The sequence below is a fragment of the Berghia stephanieae genome, chromosome 1, assembly GCF_034508935.2.
Source record: "Berghia stephanieae isolate SIO BIC M18660-M18661 chromosome 1, UCSD_Bste_1.3, whole genome shotgun sequence".
Lineage (NCBI taxonomy): Eukaryota > Metazoa > Mollusca > Gastropoda > Nudibranchia > Aeolidiidae > Berghia > Berghia stephanieae.
The window spans coordinates 51,678,012-51,692,142 of NC_088360.1; the positions used below are offsets into that span (position 1 = coordinate 51,678,012).

The 14,131-nt window shown below is 35.3% G+C and overlaps 1 protein-coding gene across 2 annotated transcripts; it reads left to right on the forward strand.

Moving 5' to 3' along the window:
• Window positions 1–333: 333 nt before the first annotated feature.
• Window positions 334–14,069, forward strand: LOC144977289 (uncharacterized). Of its 2 annotated transcripts, XM_078922351.1 has the most exons (6): window positions 334–6,551; window positions 9,652–9,732; window positions 10,526–10,598; window positions 11,668–11,763; window positions 12,967–13,062; window positions 13,663–14,069. In XM_078922351.1, exons 1-6 carry the CDS (start codon window positions 6,525–6,527, stop codon window positions 14,067–14,069), a joined length of 780 nt encoding a protein of 259 aa, XP_078778477.1. In that variant the 5' UTR covers window positions 334–6,524. The 2 variants fall into 2 exon arrangements, with proteins under 2 accessions (XP_078778477.1, XP_078778469.1); XM_078922343.1 differs by lacking the exon at window positions 334–6,551 and having other exon boundaries at window positions 9,333–9,732.
• Window positions 14,070–14,131: the final 62 nt, after the last annotated feature.

Below are 14,131 nucleotides of genomic sequence, written 5' to 3' on the forward strand. Positions count from 1 at the left end.
TATATATATATATATATATATATATATATATATATATATATAAACCATTACTTTAGCCGTTGAAACCAAATCTAATTCGAATCAACATAATATTTGCAGGTCTAACAACCGGATGCAATTACAATCTTGATTTAACATAATTGTAATGTACAATGTAATATATTGTTTACAGAGTACAGCCAAATCTGGTATTTGGAACACTGGTTTATTGGAAGAGCCGCTTAATTCAAACGATCTGTCTGTGATCGAAGTATTTATCTATAAAATTTCTATTGTTTAATCTTATGCATGCTGGTTAACTGGAATGATTTCAGACCTTCAGCACACTTTGTTTATCTTTCCAATTTATTAAAAATATAAATATTCCCATGAAGATGAACAACAAAGGAACCTGTGTCTTCAAAAAACATTTAATAAAAATAAATACATAAAACACATACAAAAAATAAATGTTAATGATATAGTTAATATACATTAAAGTAATCATTACTTTGTATCATGATTGTCAAGGAAAACATACACAGCCGAATCATTGTAAAGGCTATCATCACTACTATCAAAGTACCATTACTGCAAAATAATTTTCACCTCTGCAATTTGCTTATCTTCATTATTACATCTAAGTAACAGGTAAGCCTCGCAGTCTACAAATCATGTTACAATACTCATTTGTAACCAATCATTTAAAGACGGTAACATGTAGTGATGAACCAGAGGCCTTAGTTGAATTTCAAGCTTGACTAGTAAAATTAGAGTCAAAATAAATCACATCCATTGTGGACAGAAAGTTTTTTTATTTCTTAATCTGCAAAAAAAGCTTTAAATTTCTAATTCTGATCAGCACTGCAGCCACTAGAGTGACGTTTCTGGCGATAAAATAACTTAGAAACCTAAGGAAATGTTTTTAAAACATTATCCAAAACTCTGAAAACATACATATATTGCATTTGTGTCATAAAACTAAGTGTTAAGAATCACAAAATAAGAAATCTAAATCTAAGGATATGTCTTTAAAAATTAATCAAAACCCTGACAACATCCATAAATTGCATTTGTGTCATAAATTAAAAATATTAAGCTTTTTAAAATTTTTTTGCAGATTAAGATATAAAAAAGTTGCAAAACAAAATCAGAATTAAAAAGAAAAATGGAAGAAATATCTGCCCTAAAGAAATTTGCCAATTTGAACTCGTAAATTTGCCAAAATAAAGCAGCGAACTTGGCCACAAGAATTTGAAAAATGTGGACATTGCCGGAAAATTTCTGTTTGTTTGTTGCTTTAGGTCTCTTCCAACACAATTGAGGTTATATGAGAGACCGCTGAAACAAAAAAACAAGCAATCTAACAAAAAATAGTACAAATGAAAATCAAAATCATAACCTAAAGATATCATAAGCTAAATTATAAATAACCAAGAACAAACAGGCAGAAGATTTACAGAAAAAAAATATCCCCTGTCAAAAATACAATCACAAACCAAAGAAGCAGGATAGGCTAGTAAAGAGAAGAAGAAACGACATCACTATCGGATCGTACACCCATGCGGACATCATAGGTATATGATTCAAGGGTGATGCTCCCATCCAACCACCCGCAAATTTCTGTCCCAAAAGTGAAAAAAAATATTCAAGTATTGAAACCAGGAGGGAACACGGAGGACTTTAATCATTTTTATCTGTAAAATATGATTTGAAATTCTGCTTACTAAGAAACATTTACTGGAAAGCTGAAATATCTTAAGCATTTGCTAGAGTGTGATGATGTAAATGAACAAGGGCAAGGTCACTTGCTCAAGGCCCGACATGCAGTCTTGCTGGCTTACTGCCTGAATATGGGGCGAAGACCCTTCTGCTGTCAGGCAGCCCTTGTATTATACTGACAGTTTTACTGTATATTATAAATATGACAATTAAAATACAAAAATATGTCAAAATTAAATTTGACAAGGTTTTTTTTTTTTTTGTTTGTTTGTTTGTTTGTTGCTTTAGGTCTCTTCCAACACAATTTAGGTTATATGAGAGACCGCTGAAACAAAAACAAGCAATCTAACAAAAATAGTACAAATGTAAATCAAAATCATAACCTAAAGATATCATAAGCTAAATTATAAATAACCAAGAACAAACCAGCAGAAGATTTACAGAGAAAAAAAATATCCCCTGTCAAAAATACAATCACAAACCAAAGAAGCAGGATAGGCTAGTAAAGAGAAGAAGAAATGACATCACTATCGGATCGTATACCCATGCGAACATCATTGGTATATGATTCAAGGGTGATGCTCCCATCCAACCACCCGCTTGACAAGGTTTCAACGTGCACACAAAAAGGATACCTCAAACATAGACCATACAATGTATGCCCTAAATACTCAAATGAAAACCGTTCGAATTGCATGAAAAGTCTCTTAGCGCCTTACATAGGATTCTTGATCAGTTTTTACATGGAAAAGCCTTAAAGACATTTGAGTATTTTTAGCACTGCTTATTTTTAATGGAATACTTTCTATCCCATCTTTCACAGTATATCCCTGTTTATTGTAAAGAACATTGTTTGTTTTTAAGGGTTTTACGATGCTTGCAAGACATATAGAATTGCATGAAAAGTCTCTTAGCGCCTTACATAGGATTCTTGATCAGTTTTTACATGGAAAAGCCTTAAAGACATTTGAGTATTTTTAGCACTGCTTATTTTTAATGGAATACTTTCTATCCCATCTTTAACAGTATATCCCTGTTTATTGTAAAGAACATTGTTTGTTTTTAAGGGTTTTACGATGCTTGCAACACATATAGATCATATCAGCACCAGTAAAAAGGGGAAAAACTTGAGTAGTTAAAAGTTCTAGATTATAATTAAAGCAACCAAGAATAAGTCAGACAAAGGGAATTATTTCTAATGGGGAACACATGTAGATTCCAAGAGCACACCTTCAGTGTCCTTAGTTTGAGATCACCTAAATGTCTCATCCAAACAAGCACAGGTACCCGCCAATAGGAACAGACTCAAATGTTTACATATCATCAAAACAAAAAATAATACACTGCATTACAGAGAGATGATTTACAAGACAAAAATATAATCTCCCAAAACTATACATTTGAATGTTTCCCTCCCAGCCAGGGCCAGGACAAACCAAGTAACCTCATTCCAAGACAAAGAGAGAAAGCGAATTGGAAAACAGATATACGGGGATAGAAGACACAGTAAGTAACCTCCCTGCCTACTACTACTATGGGAAGCCAGAAACCCTATCAAGAAACAACTCTTTTCTTTTCTGTTCAAAATGAGTTTGCACAGTCTCCTCTTACTGTCTGTTTAGTTTTTAATGGTTTTACGGTGCTTGCAACACATTTAGGTCATCTCCGCGCAAGTAAAAAGGAAGAAAATTGGATGGTAAAAACATTCTAGATGTACAATTAAAAGGAAAAAGTAAGACGAAGGGGAATAGTGCAAATAGGGAACAGATGCAGATTTTAAGACCACACTATCAGTGCACCTAGTTTGAAGTAATCTAAAAGTCTCACCCAGACACCAGCACAAAATCCCATTAAGAGGAACACACTCAAATGCTTACAAATCATATGTTATAAATAAAAAAATAATAATACAGAACAGAGAGCTGATTTACAAGGAAAAAAAAAAATCTCCCAAAACTATAACTGCACATTCAACTGCTTCCTTCCCGACCAGGGTCAGTACAAAACTAAGTAATATCATTCAAAGACAAAGACAGAAATCAATTGGAAAAAAGATACAGGGGGATAGAAGACATAGCAAGTACCTCCCTGCGACAATGGGAGGTCGGTAACCCCACCCAGGGATTCTTCTCGTGACATAAATTGTTCAAGAAAACCTTAGTTTGAGGAAATTTAAGTACAAAGAATAATAATGAAAAAAAATTGGAATGAGTTGGAGGAAACTGCGTGCTCCAGGAAACTGCATTACAGTGAAATTAAATAACATCTTCTATCCTTCCGTCCACTTTATTAGTATTTCCCTGAAAGTGCAAATACTTGACCAGAATTTATACAGTAGTATTATTATATTATTTTTCCTGGTATTATTTTGTGCTACATGTATTATATCCAGGTCTTTCCTAGTACCGTTTAAACCCATTCCAATTATTTTCTGACTTAGCTTTTAAAGTATTGTATTTTATTATTCACTATTACTAAACAAGACAACAATTACAGTAGTATAGCATTATAAACAGTCAGAATAGGTATAGGTTTTTAGGGGGGGGGGTGTATGTGAAAATAGCTAGATCAGATACAATTATTATAATGCAAATAACATATTTTTGAAAGGAAAGGAAAAAGAAAGAAAGAAGGCATGAAAAACAACCCCCACAAAATTTTAATTGGCATATTTGAACCTGTGAATTTGCCTTTACTAAATGTGTCAGTGCATGACATATTCAGTCGGAAGGTGAAATTTTGGATTTGCAATTTTTGCATTGTTTTAAAGAATATGCTCCCTAGAGCATTTTAATCTTTATTTGAAGTAAATCCGCATGCTTGGTTTGAGAAATTAGCGAACAAAACACAGTTCATTTATCTTAGTTTTATCAATTCTTTCCGTGGGGTATTCCGTTTTCTATCGTTTGTCTGTTTGTGAGCGTGGTATGTGGTATTTTAGCACCCTAGTTATCACAATGATTTTGGAAATGATAGCAGAAGGTTGGGTTGTTATAATTTTGAATTAATGAGAATTAAAATCTGTTAATAAACTCATCAACTTTATAACAACTCGATAACAAGACAGACTTCGTTAGTCAGAAGTCAACATGAACACCCCACAGAAGAAGAACTCTTCTCCCATGGAACATGTAATAATACTATCATTAATGTGTGAAACATCCATACATCAATACTAGAAACAATGTTATTACACGGGTGATTTTTCATGAAGTCATGGTCAGATGTAATGGAAATGTATACAGCAACTTTTCTCAAATTTCATACTTTTTAAACTTGACTAGCTGTAAAATATATTTAGAAGTGAAATTAAGCTTTGATTATTCATGAAAATGTACAAAAAGGGTTGATTTAATCATTTATGACAAGACCTCATTTTTGATAAACTAAACTAAACATCTAACTAAACTTGGCAATATCTCAGTTCAAACTTTTTCACCATATGACTGATTATGTCATTCAAATTTGGATTTAAAAGGGCAAACTTTCCCACTAAATTCTAAATAGAATTTGTATTGCCGGAACACTTTTGTCCAAAATAGTAAAATATAGAAGTCTTCTAATCAGGAGGAAAAATGGAGGCCCTAAGTTGGGTGCTGAGCAACATTTTCATTCAATGTTACTTTCTATTGAATTGTCGTAGTGACCAAAAAGAAAAAGAAAAAAGCATTACATGAAACCACATTGAAAAAATAGAATCTCACATATGAAGAAAAGTTGAACACTTGTAGCGATGCGTTATTCAAATTCCAAAGAGTAGAAAAAAGAAACATCATTCAATCCTATAAAAATCAAAAAATAAAAAGCACCGTAACAATTATGACACAAAAATAATTGTTCTTGATTTTAATTTAAAAAATAAAACTAATTTTAAAAAAACATAAACACAATTAATGCTATGCATTTAAGTAATATACTGACAACATCTACATCTATATGATGTACCAATACATAAAACTATGTGTAACTTTGAACGTTTAGATAAATTTAATTTAGTGAGAAGTAATCATTAAAATGGCTGTCTAATAACATAAACAAAGGGCTGAGTGATGTCATTACTTATATAAACATCAAACACTGACTAAAATTTAAAAACGAACAAATTTCTAATTTAAGAGTTTTACAAATGAAAATGATTGTTCAAAAACACTACACCAAGAGTATACATATGCACTATTTACAAAAGGGGCAGAGAATGAACATCCATTTTTGAACAAAAATAATTAACTTGATCCCAACTTGATCATGCGAATAGAATAGATATGCATCCATTCATGAGAATAGAAACTTCAATTTAAGAAAATGTACTTTAAAATAAAAAAAAGGACTATTAAAGTACAAATAAAATCCTACAAATCAAAGCAACAACAATAAAATTGTTTTGACAAGAGAAAAGATTTCCTTTCCTTTTTGTTTTTGTTTTGAGAAGAGTCTGCATTTGTTTGTGTGTGTGTGTGTGTGTGTGTGTGTGTGTTCTTGTATGGCATTACTTATGGGGACCAATACCTGGTTACACACCAACGTTCTGAGGACCCCTTGTCATTGTGGGGCCTTACACTCGGGTCCCCATAATGGTATTGGTTTAAAACCATCATTTTGACGCCCTGAACCATTTCACCAAATTTCATCGAAGTCCCCATAATGACGTTTTACTTGAAACGTGTGTGTGGATTTTACACAATTTACGGTGTGTGAAAATATTGAATTGCGTTGGTGTGCGTCTTGTACCGCTCTTCTGAAAAAGAGTTTGAAACGGTAGACGCCAACCGGAAGTTTTTGTCTGCAATGGCTGCGCTCGGCTGACACTGTACTGACAGGCGAAGATGTGGACTTTTCAACGTAAAAAAGGGGTAAGAAATATTTTTTTCCCACTTTTAATTAGTTATTGATATGGATAAAAAGCAAGTCTAGTTTTAATTGTTCGGGATCGGATCTCTTAAAATTATTTTTTGGATTCTTACTCTTACCAATCTAACTAAACAAATCACTAAATTACGACTTCATCAGCCTAGAGTTAGAGCTCTGCGCTATGGCTATGCTATCGGCATCGGCGATTGTTAAGATTTCCGCGTTAAATTCTTAGCAATGAGGGCTGCCTTCTCTTATTATTATTTTTAGAGTTTAAATTCAGGTAATAGTAATATCGCAGTGTTGCGGTTCCCAGTCAATTCACGATGTTCTTGGGTCGATATTTCTCTCCCCACATCAGTGCAGTGAGCAGTGCTACCGGACTTTGAACTTGACAAAAAAAAAATAATTCAAAATTAATCAAGACCAAGACATACGTCATTGGAAAGGTATTGCAACACAAGAACAGTGATACCACTTAAATTCCATGCTGTAGAAATAAAGTTAGTACAAAAACAAAATCTGGTACCTATCTTAAATTTCTCGAAATTCGATTTACATTAACATCAATATCAGTTTCAGTATCACTAAAAAAATCGTGTGCATTCTCCACTTTTATCTATTTCCGTCACATTGTAATGAAATATAGGAAAGAATGAATGGCGTCAGGGGTATGCATGCTTGCTGCAGGGATGGTCTGATTTCTGATGCCGGATGAAATTGGGACATGACATTTATGATACATCATCGAATAAGATTTTTAAGTTTAGTGTCATGATGTTAATAATTAATAAAAAGGGACAAGCTTTATAATTGACCTCAGTTATCAATTGAAATATTCCTGTTTCATCCTCAATGCTATTATTCAATCACTTACAATTTATACAAAACATACACCAATGGACTACTGATTGCAAACTAAATACAATGACACAAACACATGCAGCTAGGCGTAGAAACTTGACAGGCCAATCAGCGCTGATCGCAATATTTGATCGTTGCTGATTGGCTGCTTAATTTCTGTGTGACGTCATGGGATGCCATGGAATCCCCACCGACAGAGGCAATGCTAATTCACAGACATATTATGGGTACCCCATTCACCCGGCGCCTCTCACTCGTGGCACATGAAGGCAGTTGAGTGAGATGTGTAGTGTAATGACCTTAGCGAAACCTATGTGTGCTATGGTAATGACTAATGACGTGTGTAATGACATGTAATGGTTTCCTGCCATATAGGACAAATTGGCGATTTTAATGCCAAGTTTCACAATTCTGATATGTAAAAAAAAAATCTTCACGCACAATTAATTTGGTCGGATTTAATATCACTCTTGTGTTGCAATTTTCGCAATTTCATTGTCAAATGATGAAAACTTGGTGATTTGAGGGGGGAGGGGGGGGGGGATGCGGGGGTTGACAGCGATTTTAGAGAAGATCCATTTCGCGATGCGAAGGCGTGCCCAGGTAGCATCGCAAATGCTGCTTTTTATAGCTGCTGTTTGCGCCATTTTCACATAAAGAGTAGCAGTTGTGATACGACTAAGCCGTTAAATAGCACATGAGTTGCATCGCAACTATAATTTTTATACAGCTGCCATTTTTGGAATTTTCACTAAAAAGGCAGTAGTTGTGATGCTTAGTTGCGACAGTCATATCGTTCTTGCGGCTGTTTTCAACGCTGATTTTTTCACACCATTTCACTAAAAAGCAGAGTGAATCGCACCGCAACAATTACTTGCACACAGCTGCCATTTTTTGAATTTTCAATAAAAGCGCAGCAGTTATGATACTTAGTCGCGAGTGAGTCACATCGTTCCTGCAGTTGTTTTCAAAGCTGCTTTTTTCACACCATTTCCCAATAAAGCAGGAGTTGCTTTACAATTACGCCATCGGATCGCAACAATCTCTCCTTTTATAGCTGCTATTTTTACTATTTTCATATACAGCAAAAAAAAAAGCGTGTCGGGAGAATGACTATAGTCAGATGCGGTTATGTGAAATTAAAGCCGTAAAAGGAAGCCGTTGTCAAAAAAAATCACAACTGCTGCGCTTTTATTGAAAATTCCAAAAATGGCAGCTGTATAAAAAGTAATAGTTGTGTTGCGACTCACTCCTGCTTCTTTATGAAATGGTGTGAAAAAGCAGTTTTGAAAACAGCCGCAAGAACGATACGATTCAGTCGCAACTAAGCGTCACAACTGCTGCCTTTTAATGAAAATTCCAAAAATGGCAGCTGTATAAAATAATAGTTGCGGTGCGACTCAGGTGAAGAAGTATACACAAACTCCTAGTATAAAACGAAAAGCAAGAGGCGACAAACAAAAAAAATACGGGAACTTTGGGTTTCAATAATCCAACTTGGCATCCATATCTATCAGGCCCCGTTTTGAAAAGAAAACGAAAAAAGTCATGCACACACACACACAAACTACACACGATGCCGAATGAAATCCCCAGTCTGAAAGGACACGCTCGAAATCTTGGACACGCTGGTCGCGAACTTGACATTTCCAGCAGCCAAGGAAATCCCCCATGACGTCAGACTTGTGATCGGCGCTGACTGGCCTGTCAAGTTTCTAAGCCTAGCTGCATGTGACACAAACATCGTGAAAATCCATATTTATAAATAAGAAAGAAAGAAGAAGCTATCAAAAAATAAAAAAATAAGGTCACAGCCACAGGCCCTATTTCAGGTGCCCATTTTTGAGTCATGCAGGTATCAAAGTACCTTCTAAAACATGCCTTTACTTGTTGCAAACCCTAATATCAAAAGGAAAAAAAATTAACAATTCCTATGCAGTCTGCAGTAGGCTGGGTAGCCTACACTAAGACTAAGACACTGACAGTTCTTGGCTACGTAGACTTTGAATCATTTATGATTCATCTGCTGATCTATGTGTTTTTAATTTCTTCTGGTTACTTAGTTGGTTTACTTATTTGTAATTGCCACTGTTGTAATTGACGAGGGATGAGTTTTTAAAATGCAAGCCTCCAAATTGGAGTATAATAAATGTTTTTTACATGGCTAAAGTCAACCACTCACTACATTTTTTTTTCTTTGATAAAAGTTTATGTATTTGTATTGTTTCTTTTTTTCAGAAACCGTTGAAAACTGCAAATGAAGTTTTTTCTTTACTTTCCGATTCTGGGATGATAAAGAAAGCAAAAGACAAGACTGAGGTAACTACATTGTTAATGATATGAAGGTTACATAGTTTTCTAGTCATTGATTAATTAATAATTATCTATTCAAAGACCTGCTTTGTTTGATTCATGGAATATGTATTATGACCGAAGCCTTTTCTAATTGGCTGAGATGACTCGGCTAGGTTTATGCTTTAGTTTAAAACAAGATCCTTTTTGCTCTGAGTTGTCGTTCTTAAGTATGCTCATAGTTTAATGCTATTATCTGTCATCTGCATATTTTGCGGCCGCAAATTCCGGGCCCTTCCGCAAATTTCACAAAATTGGCAAAGTTTGGCAAATTTTTCCGATTTTTGACATTTTTTTTCTTCTGAAAAAACGTTTTCTTGTGATTTCTTTTTCACTTTTAGCTGGAATTAATGATATTATTTGTCAGGATATAACGGGCAATAGATTTCATTTGAAACAAACCATTTTATCTAAAAGTAAAGTTGGAAAAAATTGGAAACCATTTAATTTTCATACATTTTTTCAAGGATTATGGGGAGTTTAGGGGTTAAATATCATATCACGTCTAACTCTGCCCCGCAATTTTTGGCAAATTTTGGCACTTTTGGCACATTTTGACGTTATTTTTGGCAAATTTTAGGCTCCTATTTAGCAAAAAATGCAGATGATAGTATTATGTTTGTGTAACAATGTACCTTTTTTTTTTGGTTGACTGTCAGTCTGGGTAGAGCCATTTGAGAGATGCCAGATTGGAATGCACATATATATAGCTGCATAAGTCTACTTCTAATCCTCTATTCTAATATATTTTCTGTTCCAGAATCAGAGATGTGCGAACTTAAGGCCTCCTCGTCGTGGTGGACAAATTCCTGAAGAAATAGGCAGTAATTGCAGTAAGTTTGATTTTATCATTTTCATTTTGCTTTTCTAACCACTCAAACCAAAAGGAATATTATTACCTCTTGAATGCTTGTCAACTTTTACATGGCATTCAAATGCTCAATTGAGGGTCCCTTGAGATCAGTTGATAGAGTTGTGGCCTATCACACAGATATCCCGGGTTTGATTCCAGGTTCAGGCAAAAAAGACATTAGAATTTTTTCCAATCCCCCTACCTATCCAGCAGAAAGTGGGTAGCTGGATATCATTAGACCTATTGGAAATGGGTGTAAAGTACTTTTCAAAAGACCAGTGTCCTATCCAAAGCGTAACAAGAAATTGCTACTAGTCAGCTCCGAGCTACAGGGTTAGGCTCTGGTCTTATTGGCATGAAGTCCTTTAAGGAGTTACGTATTTGAATGCCTGTTTACTCACATTAAAGATAAGAAAAAGAAAGTAAGTCATTACAGGCCTAATAGTAGCTCATTTTGGTTTCTAATAATGTGTATTACTATTACATTTCATATAGTCTATCACTAACAACTTTCCATCGGTTCTTAATTAACTTTGGACAATCCAGCTGGGTTGTCATAGAGTGAGCCAAAAATATCTTATTTTCCCCTCATTAATGAGAAAGTTCACTGCCAGGCCAAACAACCAGCAGTGCTCTGCAACAAAGATGAAAAATTATTGTTGATAATCTTATCATAGAAATCATATCCTTTCTTTTAGATACTGCATTTTGAAATGAAATAATCTTTTTATCTCTCTCTTTTTCTCTTTCTCTCTCTCTTCCTCTGCCTCTCACAATATTGAGTTTAGAATGATGGCATTGCTCTTTCATTTAGTCTGTAACATAAATGAAGATGGTGGGGGTCAGTTATAGAAAAGAGTTTTGATTATTGTACTTTCATCTCCTTGATTTAATTCTCTAACCAAGTTAGTTTTCAAAGACATAACCAGACTATATGGTTAGAGAATTACATCTACAATATATCTGATGTTTGCTTCTCTGGAGTAAAGAGAAACTTCATTTCAATTTTGCACACATGTTTTGATATATACTTTTCATGGTCATTTCAGAAAAGGACAGTGAAGACGAATATGTCCCCGAAGGCCCAAGAGAGAGTGCTTCTAGCTGCAAAACAGACAGCGATCCAGAGGATACTGATGACAAAGGTAAATAACCTGTGATGAGGTGTTTTTAGTGAAATAGAAAAGATACAAATACAATGCCGAATTAATTCTGTCTTCAGAAGAAATATGCGATACATCATGTTCCGTTTTAAAAATGTTGCTGTTTGGGAATAGTGAATGACGCATTGGACAATTAACTAAAATATCACAAATTTGAGTATCAATTTGTTTACAGTGGAAGTCGCATTCAACGAGGTCTTTGGGACAGGGCCCCTGACCTCGTTGAATGCGACCTCTTGTTGAATGCGACTTTGTCCTAAACAAGGAATATAAATAATGAATCAGTATGAAAAAGTTAGATTTATGATTTAGCTTCCTTGACGAGCACATTACGGCACCGGGATTCTTCTGGGGTTGTTTCTTTTCATTTTAAAATTTTATTTATTTACATATTTAAAAAAAAAAAAATTTTGCATTTCAATGCATGTATTTTTATTAATAAGATTAGCCCTTGTCCTTTATTCATACAAAACTGAGACCATCACAATTAACACTAAGTCTGGTGTGATGAAATCTTAGCTGCGCATGACCTAACCATGGCACTACACGTCACATGTCTGCTGCCAGCATCTCCTCATTCATCGAAGTAAATACACCTACCCATCCTCTCCTCGCCTCACAATTTCTACCAACCCACTCCATAGAGGGACTACATGTTGTCTATGACCGACTCACCTCTTGCCTTACACATAGGAATACCTACCAGATAAAAATTCTACACGACACACGGCTGAGTAGCATCGTACTACTGTAAACCACGCACTACACATTGGACAACATGAGACGTTCGTTTTGTGGAGGCAAGCAAACAGTGACGTTCAAATGAAAGTTGTGCCACTCTGTGGGTAGCATTGCTCTGGCCTGAAGCCAATGGTCTGGCCTAAATGACCTCGTTGAATGCGACTTTAGGAGCTAGGATGCTCGTTGGATGCGTTTTTATTTACTAAGAAAATATAGGGCCGGGAATCGGGGATTTCTGAATCCCTCGTTGAATCCGACTTCTCGTTGAATGCGACCTCGTTGAATCCGGTGCCCACTGTATTGAGTTAGAAGAATCTTGTACATTATGTTAGATAATTGATATCTTTTTTGTGTTAAAAATGTCTTAAAAACCTGAAAATTAAACCCAACAAACTGTTTTGAAGATACAAGCAAGCATCATTCCCTCTTACAATCTTATTTCAGAAATGGACAGTGAAGACGAATATGTCCCTGAAAGCTCAGGAGAGAGTTCTTCTAGCTGCAAAACAGACAGCGATCCTGAGGATGCTGATGACAAAGGTAAATAAGAACCTGTGATGCTTTAGATTTAAAATCCAAATACAATAAGCAGGAATATACTCTAATTTACCCATAATAGTACGTACTTTGATCCCTTGAAACCTGTTTTGTAACTCATTTTATACTGTGACAACACTGGTGCAATCCCACATGTCACACAGATGTATGGCCTTGAGCATTAGTTGTATTGCATGGTTATTACCAAATTGTTTTATGAAGAGAAGAATGATTTTTTTTTAATGCCTTGAGATAGTCTACTATTCTATCCAAATGAGTCAGTTGTAACCAGTCATGTTAACCTACAAAATTGAGACAGCACTTTTTTTTGGTGAAATATTTCACCCCGAGAAGGGGAAATGATTTTTTGGTTTTCCGTGAACCATATGTCGTTGTAAGAGCAGCGGCAGTGTGTGCAAATAACCTCTCCCAAGGTTCAATTGCAGTGCCAAAAGTGGGACTCGAACCCAGATCTCCCATATCACAGTGCAATGGCTTATCCGCTCGGCTATTGCGACACACTTGGGGTCTACATGGTATGCATAAGTACTTTGAATTGCACAACAGCAAGTGAAGTCATGTTTTTTATTTTTGCATTTTCAGACCCCAATGAACACCAAAGAAGTCCTACAACTGCAAGTCTAGTTTGTGTTGCAGAGAGTGAGGTAGAAAGTGGTAGCGAGTCTGTCATCATCCCTCTCCCACAGCTCGATGATCAGGAGGCTGACCTTCCACAGAAAGCAGATGACATGACTGTGCAGAAAATGGTGCCAGGAGGATCGGGGGGTAAAAGAAAATGGGACAAACGACATTCTTGTTTGTATTGTGGTAGACTTTATGCTAAAATGGCTAGGCATTTAGAAAGTGTACATAGTGGGGAAATTGAAGTGGCAAAAGCTTTAGCCCATAAAGTAGGTACCAAGGACAGAAAGAGGGAATTGCAGTTATTGCTTCATCGTGGGGATTTTAAACACAACAAAACAGTGATAGATGCAAAAAAAGGTTTTTGATTCCGGCTAGAAGGCAACCAATAACTGACAACTTAGAGGCTTTTACAACCTGTGAAAAATGT

Excerpts from the sequence above, each read along its gene's own strand:
- LOC144977289 (XM_078922343.1), top strand. The coding sequence starts at position 9,574 with ATGGCTAAAGTCAACCACTCACTACATTTTTTTTTCTTTGATAAAAGT. Across the intron at positions 9,733-10,525 it reads AAGCAAAAGACAAGACTGAG|AATCAGAGATGTGCGAACTT; the intron begins GTAACTACATTG and ends TTTCTGTTCCAG. Across the intron at positions 10,599-11,667 it reads AGAAATAGGCAGTAATTGCA|AAAAGGACAGTGAAGACGAA; the intron begins GTAAGTTTGATT and ends TGGTCATTTCAG.